Here is a 16,047-nt window from a genome sequence, read left to right as displayed (position 1 = left end):
TAATTTAAGAGGAAAATATTTTTGTCTTTACAACCCCTTTAATGGTTAAATATACCCTGGAGTTGGCAGTCTTTACAGGAGGGTGCCTAATCCACAGTGCCACATTGGACATACTCAGGGGCATGGGCGGAGCAGTGAAGGGTTTCATACAGCCTTTCAGGTTGAGATAGTGCTGGAAGTCTGGAATCCAAGGTGGATCTGACAGAACAAGCGGAGACTGGCCCTTAGGTAGGAAGGAGGGGGTTGATATAAAACTACCTCTTTTTTTATCCTACTTGCTTGTGGAGAGGGCACAAGCAAGTAAAGCTTATGCATTGGCTGTTAAAAATTTTGTTTTCTGCCGATGTGTTCCTCTGGTGGGGTTTGGTGATTGGCTTTCCTGGTTTGCAGCACTGAGGTCTGTGGTTTTAAGGCTAGCTGGGACACTGCCTGCAGGGAGTGTGTATACTGTCAGATTAATAGGAGTGATGGTTCCCTCTCTTTTACAGGTTAGGTCTGACCCAGGTGATTTCACTTTCCTTTCGGCTAAAGGCCAGCAGGAGAAGGGGGGGGGGGCAATGCCATTCAATGGCTCCATTAACATGGTCATTGGATGAGGAAATACAGTTATTTTCTAGCACGATTCGGTGTAATACATTTATATATACATAACCATCTATATGGTCTGTGCTAAATGTTTGATTTTAAATAAAATTCACAATAAAAAACGTTAACTAAATGAAAACACTAAAAGAAAAATGGATAAAAATACTAAAAACTATGTAAATCCCTTCCCGCTTTGATGACAGCTTCCCTTAGTTTTGGATCTTCTACCCAATTCACACGACTGGCATGAACGAGCCTCTGGAGAACACCAAAAAACAGAATTAGTCAAGATATTTTTTGTATACATTTTTTATAATACAACTAGTACAATACATAATTAACCACTTGCCGACCGCACTATAGCCAAATGACACACATATAGATAGGTAGCTATATATCTATAAAAAGAAAACGTATAATGCCCTGTACACACAACCAGTTTTTCCGACAGAATTCCATCCAAGCTGTCTTGCCTACACACGGACAGACCAAATTCGGACTGTCAAAAACGCAGAGACGTACAACACTACGACGAACCTAGAAAAATGAAGTTCAATGCTTCTGAGCATGCATCAAATTGTTTCCGAGCATGCATGATTTTTTCCTCCATCAGAATTCCATACAGACGAACGTAATTTCCGATTCTCTTTTTTTTTTCTTCAAAACGGAAAACAATTGAAAGAAAGAGAGAACATGTTCTCTAAGTCCGTCGGAAAAAGTCAGATGTCGTCATCCTCCTCCCTCTGCTCAGAGAACCCTACTACTGCACATCTGATAGGAAGAGTGCAAGTATGGCAGGCACTGATGTGGACACCCGAGAAAGGGCTATAATATGCAGGTGCAGCAAGAATGTAAACAATCACTGGAAGCTGCAACTGTTGAATCAAGAGAAGTATGTATCTGTAGATCAGAAGGGTGAGTTAGTTTAGGTCCAAGGAAAAAAGGATAAGTGAACTTTTCCTTTAAAGCAGGAGTTCACCCAATTATATATTTTTTTCCCTTTTCCCCTTAGATTCCTGCTCGTTTTGTCTAGGGGAATCGGCTAGTAGTTTTAAAATATTAGCCGTACTTACCGTTTTCGAGATGCATCTTCTCCGTCGCTTCCGGGTATGGGTCTTCGAGAGCGGGCATTCCTTCTTGATTGACAGTCTTCCGAGAGGCTTCCGACGGTCGCATCCATCGCGTCACTCGTAGCCAAAAGAAGCCGAACGTCGGTGCGGCTCTATACTGCACCTGCGCACCGACGTTCGGCTTCTTTCGGAAAATCGTGACGCGATGGATGTGACCGTCAGAAGCCTCTCGGAAGACTGTCAATCAAAATAGGAACGTCCAGTCCCGCAGCCCATACCCGGAAGCGGCGTAGAAGATGCATCTCGTAAACGGTAAGTACGGCTCATATTTTAACACAACTAGCCGATTCCCCTAGACAAAATGAGCATCCATCTAAGGGGAAAAAGGGTCATGTGCGGGTGAACCTCCGCTTTAACCCTTTCACTGACAGACTGCATTGTTCAATGGGAATCGTTTTTACTTATTCAATTTGTTTGTGCCATGTTAACCGCTTAAAGCGGGAGTTCACCGATAAATGATGTTTTATCCTGTTTTTACCCTTAGATGGATGCTCATTTAGTCTAGGGGAATCGGCTAGTTGTTTTAAAATCCGAGCAGTACTTACCGTTGTAGAGGGCGATCTTCTCTGCCACTTCCGGGTATGGGTCTTCGGGACTGGGCGTTTCTTCTTGATTGACAGTCTTCCGACGGTCGCATCCATCGCGTCACGAGTAGCCGGAAGTCGGTGCGGCTCTATACTGCGCACCGACGTTCGGCTACTTTCGGAAAATCGTGACGCGATGGATGCGACCGTCGGAAGACTGTCAATCAAGAAGGAACGCCCAGTCCCAAAGACCCATACCCGGAAGTGGCGGAGAAGATCGCCCTCTACAACAGTAAGTAATGCTCGGATTTTAAAACAACTAGCCGATTCCCCTAGACTAAATGAGCATCCATCTAAGGGTAAAAACAGGATTTTACCGGTGAACCTCCGCTTTAAGGACCATCTCACGACTTTTTACGTCGGCAGAATGGCACAGACAGGCATAAGGGAGTACAGGTACGTCCCCTTTAAGATGCCGCCGTGTGGTTGGTCGCGCTCGCGACCCTGCCGCCTTCTCCGTGAGTCTGATCGCAGGTCCCGCGGAGAGATAGAGCGGGGAGATGCTTATGTAAACAAGCATCTCCCCGCTCTGCCTAGTGACAATGATCACTGCTTCCTGTAATCGGAAGCGGTGATCACTATCTTGTCATGTGTAGCCCACACCCCACCTAGTGGTTTAACCCCATTTTCATAGTAATCAGTGCATTTTTAGAGCACTGATCGTCAAGAGTGTCAAGAGATATGTCTGCCGTAATGTCGCAGTCACAATAAAAAAAAATGCTAATTGCCATTACCAGTAAAATAAATAAAATATTTAAAAATTAAATAAATAAAAGAAAAATGCCATAAAACTATCCCCTATTTTGTAGATGCTATAACTACGTATCGGCCTAAACGGAGGAAAACATTTTTTTTTATATATTTTTTTGCGGATATTACAGCAAAAAGTAAAAAAATATTTCATTTTTTTTTTCAAAAATGTCGCTCTATTTTGGTTTATAGCGAAAAAAATAAAAAAAAATTTAGAGGTCATCAAATACCACCAAACGAAAGCTCTATTTGTGGGGAAAAAACCCCAAAAACATAGCCACATTGCACGACCGCGCAATTTTCAGTTAAAGCGACGCGGTGCCGAATCGCAAAAAGTGGCCTGGTCTTTGACCAGCAAAATGGTCCAAGGGTGAAGTGGTTAAGTGGCTGTCTCACAGCTTTCATAATACTCAGTACACGTCTTAGTGTAACAATCTCCACACCTTTCACCAAGCCATGGGTGAATTATTCACAGAAAATAACAAAAAGCATGTAGCTAGCTTTTATACCTGGAATATATTCTGCAACATGAAGGCAATGTCCGTTTCCCTTTTTACATGTTTGAATATTTTTTTTAGTTTCTCTTCCTTTGGTTCTTTCTGGAATTGTAGTTCATCTACGAGGGATAAAACTTCTGTCATCAGCGCCATGCTCTTCTCCTTCAGGGCTGCAAAAAAAAAAAAAAAAAAAGTTACAAATATTGTAAATGTAAAATGTGTTTAATTTTGACTGAAAAAACAAAATAGCCCTGTATGAGAAAAAATATAATATATATATATATAGCCAGATTCACAAAGAGATTGTAGATACACCGTCGTATCTCTGACTTAGACAGGTCCTATCTATGCGCCTGATTCATAGAAGCAGTTACGCATAGATAGGGCGAAGATCTGACAGGTGTAACTGTGTTACACTGTCGGATCTTTTTTTTAAATTAAAAATGGCGCCGGGGGCGTTCCCGCTGATTTAAACTGAATAATATGTAAATCAGCGAGATACGCAAATTCACGAACGTACACGGACCCGACACTGTGTTCTTACGTCGTTTCCGTAGCGCGGAACTACGTAGTTTACGTACGCGTCGCAACCACTGACGTCCTAGCGACGTCAGTGGGAGCAATGCACGCCGGGAAATTTTGCGGACGGCGCCTGCGCATTTAAATCGGCGCGGGAACGCGCCTGATTTAAATATGACACTCCCCTAGCCGCGGAATTTGAATTCCGCTGGGGGATTTAGGATCCGCCGTCGCAAGTTTGGAGGTAAGTGGTTTGTGAATTAGCCACTTGCCTCCTAAACTTGCGGGAGCAGATCTTAATTCACGTAGATCGAGCGGATCTATAGATCCGCTGAGCTACGTGAATCTGGCCCATTTATATATATATATATATATATATATATATATATATATATATATATATATATATATACATACACACACACACACACACACACACACACACACACACACACACACACACACACACACACACACACACACACACACACACACACACACACACACACACACACACACACACACACACACACACACACACACACACACACACACACACACACACACACACAGATATTATGCATAATATCAGGTTTAAATTTATATAAAGCATTTTGATGAGAAAATAATTAGGAAAATAAAAAAAACACTGGTGAAATAACTCATACAGCTTAGTAAATTGATTCAAATGCATTATAGTTCGGTTCATCAGCCTGCTTCAGCAAGGTCACGATAACAGAAAGGTAACTTAGGTCTACAACATACCCATTCGTTTCGCTCTTGTATCATTAAGTTGCTTCTCCAAAGACCGAGATTCCTGTAAAAATATGTTGTTTTAGGAAATCATATCCAGTCTTAATTTTCACTCCAATAAACAGCATTTGTAAAGATCATGTGGTTTAGCAAGCATCAGAGTTTGATCCATTATATTCAGAGAAGTTCTCTAGGGACACACCGTAGCTGTTTTTAGAAAGAAAGAAGAAAGAAGTTCTGCACAACCTGCTCTCCTCTAGAGGTCCCATGCCTGGGATGCAGATAGCATGTAATCTTTCATGGTTTTCAAAGCTGCAAACAGTAAAGTTAGATTTCATGGTTATTCACTTGTAATCCTGAGGACATTTACAGGGATTCTAAAATATTTTTCTATATGCACATAAGACTTGCTTGCGCATCGCCGTTCGGCTCCTTTCGCCAATCGTGACGCGGCTTACGCGACGGGGGGAGAGCTCGTTTTTGGGCAAAACGTCAATCAACAGCATGTGAGGAACGCCCACTCCCGCGGGACTCGCAACCCGGATGCACGGGCGAATATGCTGTATCAAGGTATGTACAGCAGCAAAAAAATAATAAGAGCCTTAATTCGATTGTAATGTGGGGGGGGCAGTGGAATAAAAAAAAGTTGTTTTTAAAGGGGGAACCACCGCTTTCATGTCAGGGGATCAACAATCGCCATCATGATGTCACGTATGATGAAACGTGTAGCGAGGAGCCAGGACACTTACTTAACCTTGCAAGTGCGATCTAACCGCGGCCATTTTGGAACCTGGCAGTTTTATGACCTTTATGAATTTTGATAGCATTATATTCACAAGCCTGTAAGTGCATTGGTTAAATAAGTCTTTTTTTTTTACAGATCTTTACTATGGAGAATGTTTTTTCATTCTATTGTAGGAGAATGCTTGGATTTTATTTAGAACCATGTGTATGAGCTGCCGCTTTTCGGGACACAGCCTGTTATATGCTTAACAGTGGATCGGGAGAAGAGTTAAGGATATTCCTGGGGGCTCTCCCATCCCCATAAGCGCCTCTGACCACTATATATTAGTGGCCCTTTTGCTCTGGTAAGCTCCTGCTCCTCTCACCCTGGTGGTGTGGATAGGCCCTGGGATTTGGAAGTTTCTCTACTTTTCCTGTGCTCACTGTGGTCTGGGAAGATATCCCTACTTTTGCGCTCTCTTGCCATCTTTTGACTTATTGATTGGTGTTCAGCCACTCATATTCCTCTATGGACTCTGTAATAATCATTTTCTGCACTTGTTAAATTTTATTATGCGATATTCAAAATACATTTTATTGCACTTATTATTTTGGAAGGATTGTCACACAGCAGATAAGTTTGTATATAAAAAAGGAAGGGACGATTAATATCTACATATAGCGCTGCACTTTTTGGTTGTTTAACTATTCAGCTCAACAAAAACTGAAAAATTCAAGTTAGACTTACCTGTAACTTTTTTTCCAATAGTCTTTCAGACAGCACCCGAGAGATCATGGCTCCTCCCACAACAGGAAACACCTCATCATCCAAAGCTTTAATAGAAGACCTCCATGCAGTTTCCTTCAGTGGTTTGTAGAGAACCTCCAGCCCCAGCTGAAACATAAGCAACAGTTATATCCTAGTATACCGCAACAAAAGGGCGGGTTATTGCTGTCCTGAAAGACTACTGGAAAAACAAGTGACTGGCAAGTCCAACTTGAACTTTCCCAAAATATCTTTCAGGACAGCACCGAAGGACAATCGAGACTTACACCATTAGAGTGGGACACAAGCCTGTAAGACTTTCCTACCGAAAAGCCTGGTCCCCTGCGTGTCAGAAGGTCTAACCTATAGTGATGGGCAAAGTTTGCCAGACTTATCCACATAGCCGCTTTACAGACCTGTTTGGGGGTGGCACCAGCTTTTTCTGCCCAACGCACCGCCAAAGCACTTGTAAAAGGAGCCCAAATACCAACTAGACTCTCTTGGCCTGAAAGGGAATAGGCCTCTGCGATAGCCACTCTCAACCATCTGGCAATGGCTCCTCTGGGAGCTTGTCTTCCTTACTTACCAGCATATGAAACAAATAATGCGTCTGAACGCCTAAAGTGCTTAGTGGCTTCAAGGTAACTTAAGACTGCTCTCTTAAAATCCAAGGAATGTAACTCTTTTATCCTGATGGATTAGAGCAAAACGTAGGAAATATAATCTGAGCTCGATTTTGGATTGAAGATCAACTCTGTCTGAAAAAAAGTCTCCCTGACTGAAGGCTTAAAGTGGAGTTCTATATATATATATATATATATATATATATATATATATATATATATATATATATATATATATATATATATATATATATATATATATATATATATATATATATATATATAAAAAAAAAAAAATGTATATACTCACCAAAAAGGGCTGTTTGCCATGCGGAACTAGCCCTTCTGCCTCTTCCTCCACTGTGGTTGTCGTCTTCCTCGTCCTCCGTTGCGGTGGCTTCTGGTGAATGGGGCGCGCTGCCTTCTGGGAACTGTGTGTATACCAGGAGGCAGCCACCCATTCACAAAGCGCTGTGCGAGTGGCGCATGCGCAGTAGGAAACGGGCAGTGAAGCCGTAAGGCACCAGGACCGGCCGATCGCTGTTGGGGGCCCATCATCACTGGCGCCTAGGACAGGTAAGTGTCCTTAGTAGCTGCTGACGTTAAAAAAAATAAAAAAATATATGCGGGCTCACCAATTCAAGCTGTTATAGCCCCTAAAAAAAACAAAAACAAAAAAAAAACAACAACACACAACAGTTTTCAATGTAATCAGTCTCAGGGAGGCTAAATCCATAGGTTCAAAATGGATCCCTGGTCAGGGCCTGTAGAACAACTAATAAGTGCCACTTTGGACAGCCTCTGATCACTACCGGTCTGGATCGGGTGAGGGCCTTGAAGAATCTGATCACTAAGGGTTCCAGATTTTTCTAGAAATACTCCCAGCGTGGCAACCTGAACTTTGAGGGTACCGATGGCTAAGCCCTTATCCGCTCCTTCTTGCAGGAATTCCATAATCGAAGAAATATCCTTAAAAGAAAAATAACACACCTGCCGAACATAGTGCACCAGGAGTTGAAAAACTTTCTAGACTTTGGAATAAATTTCTCTGGTAACACTCTTTCTGCTAGATAGGGGGATAGCAACCAACCCATCGGAAAACCCCTTCTTCCTCAAAAGCTGCTCTTCAGAAGCCAAGCTGTGAGTTAGCTTGGCTTAGAGTTAGAGGACCTTGTATCAGCAGGTCTCAACGAAAGGTGACAGTACGGCATCTTCAGATTGATCATAACCGATTGCCAGGCTCTTGAGTAGGTCCATCCTCGTATTGCATGGGCTCCTTTAGCGTGCCCATATCTTCAAAAGAAAGGTCGGTTGACTTTGAAACCCAGAGAAAGCGGAATCTAGTTTTAGGACCTTGTTGCAGATGGTGTCAGGATTTTCAATCAAACAGGAAGCTTCTTTTGTGGGCAAGAAAAAAAATAATGGTTTGTATCCGGCTCCAGTCATTCTTTTTTAATCATGTCAGCGATTATTGAATGGACCAGAAAAGTGTGGCCTTTGGAGTCTCCTAGACCTTCCCTATCCCCCAGGTAGCGTGGATTACTTTCAGGAGTCCCCTTACCTACTTGGAGGCATCATCTGCCTCATTTTCCTCTTCCTCAAAATCTGTCCCCTCTTGAGAAGTATCCTGGGAGGTCGGACCTCCCACCTGTATCAGAGAATCCCCCTGAGACTCCAATAACGGCCGTGGAGCCCTGGGTTCCCCACAGGCTCCTGGCTCTTCTCTCAGGTTTGACCTGAAAGCTTGAAAAGGTGGCCTGGAGCTCTTCCTTAATGGTTGTAACCAGTCCACCACAAATGTATGGAGACTCCTCCTTGACTAAATAAGAGATACAATCTGCACAAAGAGGCTTTGTCCAGGATTTGCTTAACTTCTTTGCAAAACAAGACACCTTCTCTTTACTGGTTGAACAGAGCTTTTAGCATGGACAAACAGAAGAACAAACAAACAAAAAAAAAAACGCACAATCGAAACCATGCCAAAATGCTGCCAACACATCAGGCACAAATCTAAAAAACACCCAGGTGCACTGGGAAAGGACCTCTTACTTCCCTGTGCGCAAGCAAGCCCCACAACCAACCCTTGTGGAGTCCCCTACTACTGGGCAGAAGTGCTAACCCCTCTAGCCGCTGCACTGCCACATTCACCAGGGAAAAACTACCTCCCAGGAGGAGGGGGGGTGGGGGTATGATTACCCATAGGAAAAATAACACATGGCTGAAGACCCAGAAGTTTAAAAAAGGCACCAGGTAACCCTGCCCTCTGTGGCCAGAAATTACACAGCTCACCCGACCCGGAAGTTCCGCCTCTCCCTGTGCACTGCACAGGACGTAGTCAAGGGCTCTCCCCGGCCACCAGAACCCAGCCCACGAGAACCAGTTGTCTCCCAGGATAGCCCTGAGCAATCATGGCTCTGGCTGGAGGAAACACAAAAAAAAAAAAAAACCTCTAGGAAATTTCATTGAAGCTTTGGATGATGAGGCGTTTCCTGTTGTGGGAGTAGCCATGATCTCTCGGGTGCTGTCCTGAAAGCAATTAGCAATATTCCTGATTTGATTATCCCCACACAGAGCTGGGGGGGGGGGGGGGGTAAATAAATGTCCACTTCCTAAGCCTCATGTAGATCAAACTGGAGTACACTTACCTTTTGTTCCTTAAGTGTCAGAGAAGCAACATTCAAACTGTGATTCGCGATATTTGTTAAAACCCTGAAATAAAATCAAAACATCCAATCACTGACATTCTTAGGAATGTTTAACACAGAAAAAAAAATTTAAACTTGCTTTTGCCACTTATAGCCATTATCTACAACGTTTGCTTGCCCATTGCAGCTTTGGTCCAGCACCATTCCCATGCAGTCAGATTATATATCAGACAGTACTGATGTCCTGACTCCCATTATCCACAGCACATGAAGTTCTGTACAAGTCAGGAACATGCCTTTCGATCACTAGCACCCTCACTGGCCAATAGAAATGAGAGAAACGCAGAAAGCAGTGGACAGGCTTTGACAATTTCAAGAAGTGAAGATTTACCACTTAGAATGGCTTGACAACCAAGGGCAACAGCAGTGCTTGGAAGCTGCTGGACACATGCGAGGGCACCTCTAGATTTGTGTACATGCTACACTTGACAGCAGTTTGCTTTCTTTTTTTCATGATTTAAAGAACCGTGCTGAAAAGTTATTTGTTTTGAATTCACAAAAGCTATAATTTAATTAAATGTGTGAAATTTTATTAAAAACTGCCGTATGTGCACTAAATTAACCAGGAACTTACTCCGAATCTGCATTTTTCTCCGGTAACGTTTTCTGAATGTTGTAGAATACCTGCATTCTTGTATGCATACAAAAAGAAAAATCATCAATGCAATTCTATGTGAAATTATTTCAGATTTGATATACAGGAATATAGAATTATTAAATATTAATAAAACAGCTTTTAAATACAAGAGAGCCAACACACAAATGCTCCATTTCAACCAATACAACAAAAAGTAGCACCTGCCCAATGTACAGAATTCTAAACTCAAAGTACACCAGAACTTCAGAGTTCCCCCCCCCCCCTTTAAAGAGGAGTTCCACCCACAATTTCACTTTTTAAATATAAATACCCCTGTAATACACAAGCTTAATGTATTCTAGTAAAGTTAGTCTGTAAACTAAGGTATGTTTTGTTAGGTTGTTAGAGCATTTAGATAGTTTATAATCTAGAAATAGACCGTGGCCATCTTAAGTGTGGGCATCATGAAGCCAGACTGTATGACGTCCTGGATTTCAGCTTTGCATATCTCGCACATGCTCAGTGCACAAGCAATGTAATAGGTTTCAGTCAGGTTTGCAAGGACTACTGGTTAACATGATGCCTATCCCAGAAACCCTTGCAAATGGCCTAGGCAAATAAGGAGGAGGAAGTAATGAAGGACTACAAAATAAAGGTATTTACAAGCAACAAATTAAATAAAAATTGTCCATTCTGAACACTATGAGATTAGAGCATGCAGCACAGACAAACATAAAAAAATGGGTGGAACTCCACTTTAAGTTACTTTTGATCTACCATGATTTTGCAATTCCAGCAAAGAGTGTTTTGCAAGACAAGCAAAATTTCGAAACACATTTTGACTTGATATACAAGTAGTGTCATGTCACAACTGGGTATCAAAGAAGCGAGGCGCCTCCAAGTGTAGTAATATGGTTACATTAAATGAAGGTACAACATATTGCTACACTTAGAGGCGCCTCTCCTCTCTTTAATACTCTGTAGCTCCTGATTGATTTTGCTTTTAATCCCCTTGTGGATGGACATTTTATGGTTACACAACCTATCTTTTTATATGGGCTATAAACTGAAGGACTTATGAATAAAAAATGGTGGTGGAACGAATCATCCGAGTTTCCATTATTTCTTAAGGGGGAAATTTGCTTTGATATACAAGTGCTTTGAATTACAAGCATGTTTCCGGAACAAATTATGCTCGCAATCCAAGGTTTTACTGTACATTCAATGTAAGGGGAGACCAGGCCTGAGCCAGCCATACATATTATGTAAAACACTTACACAGGTAAATGACGATCGTGCCGCACATGCAAGGTATTTCCGCAAACGTCACAGCGAAAGCAATAATTCTAGCACCAGATTTCCTGTGTAGCTCTAAACTGGTAACCTGTAAAGGCTTTTAAAAGCGTTGCCAATAGAGATTTATCAATTCTATAGGTGCCATTCCACGAACGTGCACAATTTTAAAAGTGGACATGTTAGGTATCCATTTACTCGGCGCAACACAATATTTTACAAAAACAAAAAATATATAGTATATTATAATGAGTTTGTATGCATTAACATTTATTAAAAAAGCTGAGTTAGGCTTACCGGTAACTCCTTTTCTGAGAGTCTTCCAGGACAGCCCATGAGACCTAGGGCTCCTCCTACCAGGACAGGAAACACGTTAACCCCCACCAGATAAAAGGGCGGTCCTCCAGGCCCCATGCCAGTCTTCTCGAGAACCGTAGGACTACCCTGAAAAACATATGCATTAATAACACATAACTTCCATACAACAAAACCGGGTGGGAATCCGGCTGTCCTGGAAGACTCTCAGAAAAGGAGTTACCGGTAAGCCTAACTCAGCTTTTCTCTCAAGCGTCTTCCAGGACAGCCCATGAGACGATGAGCCAGAACTTACCAGTCTAGGGTGGGACAACTGCCTGAAGGACCTTTCGACCAAACGCCTGTTCTTGAGCGGATAGCAGATCCAGGCGATAATGTTTAATAAAGGTCGAATAACTGGACCATGTGGCAGCTTTACAGATTTGTTCTGGTGAAGCACCAGCCCTCTCAGCCCAAGATGCAGCCAAAGCTCTTGTTGAATGTGCTGTAACAAAAGGTGTAGGAACTTCTCTGATTTTATAGGATTCTGAGATGGCCTGCTTAATCCATCTAGCCAATGTGGCTTTAGATGCACCTTTACCTTTGTGTGTACCTGAAAAAAGGACAAATAAAGCGTCTGTCTTCCTGAAGACCTTGGTGACCTCCAAATATGCAAGAAGGGTTCTTCTTACATCTAAAAAACTAAATTTCTTTTCCTGATCACCCTGTGGTGAACTACAAAAGGATGGCAGTACAATGTCTTGTGATCTGTGAAATGTACTAGCTACCTTAGGCAAAAAACCTGGATCAGTTTTCAATACAACTCGATCCTCAAAAATCGTGAGGAAAGGCTCCCTTACTGATAAGGCCTGTAACTCGCTTACTCTACGAGCTGAGGTAATAGCTACTAAAAAAATAGTTTTTAAGGTAAGTAATTTAACAGAAATATCCTCCAAAGGCTCAAAGGGAAACTCTACCAGAGTTTGAAGTACCAGGGACAGGTCCCAAGTTGGACAACTTCTTACCACTACTGGCCTGGCCCTTGAAATGGATTTAAAGAATCTAGCTACCATGGGATTTTCCAAAAGAGAAAACTGGAGGAAAACGCTGATAGCTGCCGCCTGTACCTTTAAGGTACTAACTGAAAGACCCTTGTCGACACCCTCTTGAAAAAATTCCAAAATAGAAGGAACATCATGCGTTGATCTTTGGTTTTCAGACAACCATGAATTAAACTTTTTCCAAACCTTGGAATAGATGGCTCTAGTGACTGGTTTTCTGCAATTTACCAAGGTTCTAATCACCTTGTCAGAAAACCCCTGAGCCTTCAGTATCTTCTCTTCAGATACCAAGCTGTCAAGCTTAATGAAACCACCTGTGGGTGTGACACTGGACCCTGCGACAGCAAGTCCTCTCTGTTCTGAAGTCTCAGTGGAGGCTCCGAGACCAGAGACTGTAGCAGGGAAAACCATGGCCTCTTGGGCCAGAAGGGGGCGATCAGAATAAGATCTGTTTCTTCTAGGAGAAACTTCCGGAGCACTTCCGGAATGAGTCTGATTGGCGGAAATGCGTAGCAGAGGTTGAAGGGCCACGGATTCGCCAGGGCATCTATCCCAGTGATCGATCCTCTGGGTTTAGAGAAAAGAACTCCTCTGTTTTGCGGTTGTCCTGATTTGCGAACAGATCCGCTTCGGGACAACCCCATTTGTTGGTGATCTCCAAAAAGACTTCTGGATGAAGTGACCAATTGTCTCGCTCCACCCTGTGGCGACTGAGGTAGTCTGCCAAACTGTTTTGCGTCCCCTTCAGGTGCACTGCTGAAATTGAGCCTAGATTTACTTCTGCCCAAGACAAAATGTTTTGTGCGATTCCTTGAAGAATTCGACTCCTCGTGCCTCCTTGTTTGTTGAGGTACGCCACTGTCGCAATGTTGTCTGACAGGATCTGGAGATTGTGACCCCTGACCTCCGATTGAAAAGCTTGCAGGGCTCTTTGCACCGCTAGCAGCTCCCTCTGGTTCGATGAGGCTCTTGCTTCCTTCAAGGACCATTTCCCCTGTGCGACCTGGTCTTTGAGGTGGGCTCCCCACCCCCAGGCACTTGCGTCCGTCGTGATCCTCTTGGATATCGAGATGGACCAAGGCAGGCCTTTTGTTAGGTGCAGATTTTTCCTCCACCACCACAAACTTCTCTTTACCTTGGTCGGTAACCAAACTTTTGACTCTAGGGACCTGGCGTCCCCGTCCCAATTTTCCAGAAGGAATCTCTGCAATGGTCTCTGATGGAACCTTGCCCATGGTACCGCAGGGAAACACGAGGTCATGAGACCTACCGTCCTTGAAATTTCCCTCAGTGAAACCAACTGATTGGTCTGTAAGGCTGACACTGCTTGCACCATCTTGGAGACCTTCTCTTCTGGGAGAAAAACTTTTTGGACTACTGAGCAAAAGTCGTAACCCAGGTACTTCACCTTCTGGGCTGGATCTAGGGAAGACTTTTCCCTGTTTATCAACCAGCCCAGGGATTGAAGGAAGTCGAGTACAGTCTGAAGATCTGCTAGTAATTTCTGGCGGGACTCTGCCACTATTAATAGATCGTCCAGGTAAGGGATGATAGTTATCGCCTTTAATCTTAGTGGCGCCAGCGCTTCCCCCAATACCTTTGTGAAGATACGAGGGGAAGAGGACAGACCGAAGGGGAGGGCCTGAAACTGGAAGTGCCTGATTTCCGATCCCATCTTTACTGCTATTCTCAGGAATCTCTGGAAAGCCGGATGGATCGGGACATGTAGGTAAGCATCCCTGAGGTCCAACGTGGCCATAAAACAGTTTAGGTAAAGCAGATTCATGATAGAGAAGACTGTCTCCATCCTGAAGTGTTTGTATCGGATCGATTGATTTAGAGACCGAAGATTCAGAATAAGCCGATACTTTCCTGACGGCTTTCTGATGACAAAAATGTGGGAATAAAACCCTTTGTTCTGATCTGACCGAGGAACCGGAATCAGGACCTTCTGGTCTAACAACTCTCCTACTTGGAGACCCAGAGCTCTTGCTTTCTCCCGATCTTTGGGAGGAGATGTGATCAAGAGTCGTTCTGGTGGCCGACAGGAAAACTCTAGCCTGTATCCATTTGCCACCAGATCCAGAATGAAGGGACTTGAGGTGACGGTTGCCCATTGTGGGAGAAAGGCCCTCAGTCTTCCCCCCACTGGCAGATGTTGGTCATTGTGGCTTGGCGGGCTGCTGAGGTGTGTTAAACAACACACCTCCTCTCCCTTTGCCTTTGTACCCGGACCAATGTTTTTTGGGCCTATTGTCCTTTTCTTTAGGACCTTGTTGCCATGGCAAGCCTTTATTTTGGCCACGAAAAAACTTTCTTCCCATCTGCTTTTTCTTTTCTGGAAAGGCCTTTTTCCTATCGGCCGTACGTTCCAGTGCCTCCTGCAAACCTGGGCCAAAAAGATGGATCCCCGTTTAGGGGAAGCCCACATAATCGTAATTTAGATGCTGCATCCCCAGACCATGTTTTAAGCCAAATGCTTCTTCTGGCTGAGTTCACTAAAGCTGAAGTTCTGGCTGTCATTCTTACTGATTCCGCAGATGAATCTGCCAGAAAACCCACAGCACTAAAAAGGAGAGGAAAGGATTTTAAAATCTCTTCCCTAGAAGTACCCGCTAAAAGATGTGTTTGGATTTGTGTAAGCCATTCCTCCAGATTTCTGGCTACACAAGTAGAGGCCAGAGCTGGTTTGAGATTCCCCATAGCTGAATCCCAAGCTCTATGAAGAAGGACATCACATTTTTTGTCCATAGGATCCTTTAGCGTACCCATGTCATCAAACGCCAGGTCCGAATTTTTTGAAACTTTTGAAAGAGGAGCATCTAACTTTGGGTTCTTATTCCACGGTAGCGCTGCATCCTCATCAAATGGAAACCTTCTTTTTAGGTTACCGGAAAAGAAAGGTTTTCTCTCTGGACTCTCCCACTCCAGTTTGATCGTATTAAGGAGGGAATCGTGCACTGGAAAGTTTTTACTTTTCTTTTTGTGCAAACCTTTGTACATAAGGTCATGCTTAGACATTTGTACCTCCTCCTCCTCCATTTCAAGGGTGGTATAGATGGCTTTTAACAAATTATCCACATCTTCCAGAGACAATTTGAACCTTGAGCCTTTAGAGGATACTCTATCCTTGGGCTCTGTATCTGACCCTGAGTCTTCCTGAGAAGAATGGGTAGATTTGGCTTCA

The 16,047-nt window shown here is 43.3% G+C and overlaps 2 protein-coding genes across 2 annotated transcripts in view; both read right to left on the bottom strand.

Moving 5' to 3' along the window:
• Positions 1–42: 42 nt before the first annotated feature.
• The window catches only part of CENPH (centromere protein H), a 35,056-nt gene continuing 19,051 nt past the window's right edge, over positions 43–16,047 (bottom strand). The window contains exons 5-9 of the mRNA XM_040340471.1: positions 10,210–10,266; positions 9,576–9,639; positions 4,831–4,882; positions 3,559–3,716; positions 43–843 (exon numbers count right to left, since the gene is read on the bottom strand). Of these exons, the coding sequence (XP_040196405.1) occupies positions 751–843; positions 3,559–3,716; positions 4,831–4,882; positions 9,576–9,639; positions 10,210–10,266 (424 nt within the window). The 3' untranslated portion in view covers positions 43–750. The remainder of the gene's footprint in view (positions 844–3,558; positions 3,717–4,830; positions 4,883–9,575; positions 9,640–10,209; positions 10,267–16,047) is intronic.
• LOC120929181 lies at positions 11,845–13,408 on the bottom strand. Its single transcript, XM_040340461.1, has 2 exons — positions 12,116–13,408; positions 11,845–11,949 (listed from the first exon to the last, which is right to left on the bottom strand). Exon 1 carries the CDS (start codon positions 13,269–13,271, stop codon positions 12,120–12,122), a length of 1,152 nt encoding a protein of 383 aa, XP_040196395.1. The 5' UTR covers positions 13,272–13,408; the 3' UTR covers positions 11,845–11,949; positions 12,116–12,119.

The sequence above is a fragment of the Rana temporaria genome, chromosome 1, assembly GCF_905171775.1.
Source record: "Rana temporaria chromosome 1, aRanTem1.1, whole genome shotgun sequence".
Lineage (NCBI taxonomy): Eukaryota > Metazoa > Chordata > Amphibia > Anura > Ranidae > Rana > Rana temporaria.
The sequence above is the reverse complement of the archived record's forward strand: the minus strand, read 5'-3'. Positions and strand labels throughout refer to the sequence as shown.

What these genes read in the sequence shown, in the direction of transcription:
- LOC120929181 (XM_040340461.1), bottom strand. Translation starts at nt 13,271, where the DNA reads ATGGTTTTCCCTGCTACAGTCTCTGGTCTCGGAGCCTCCACTGAGACT.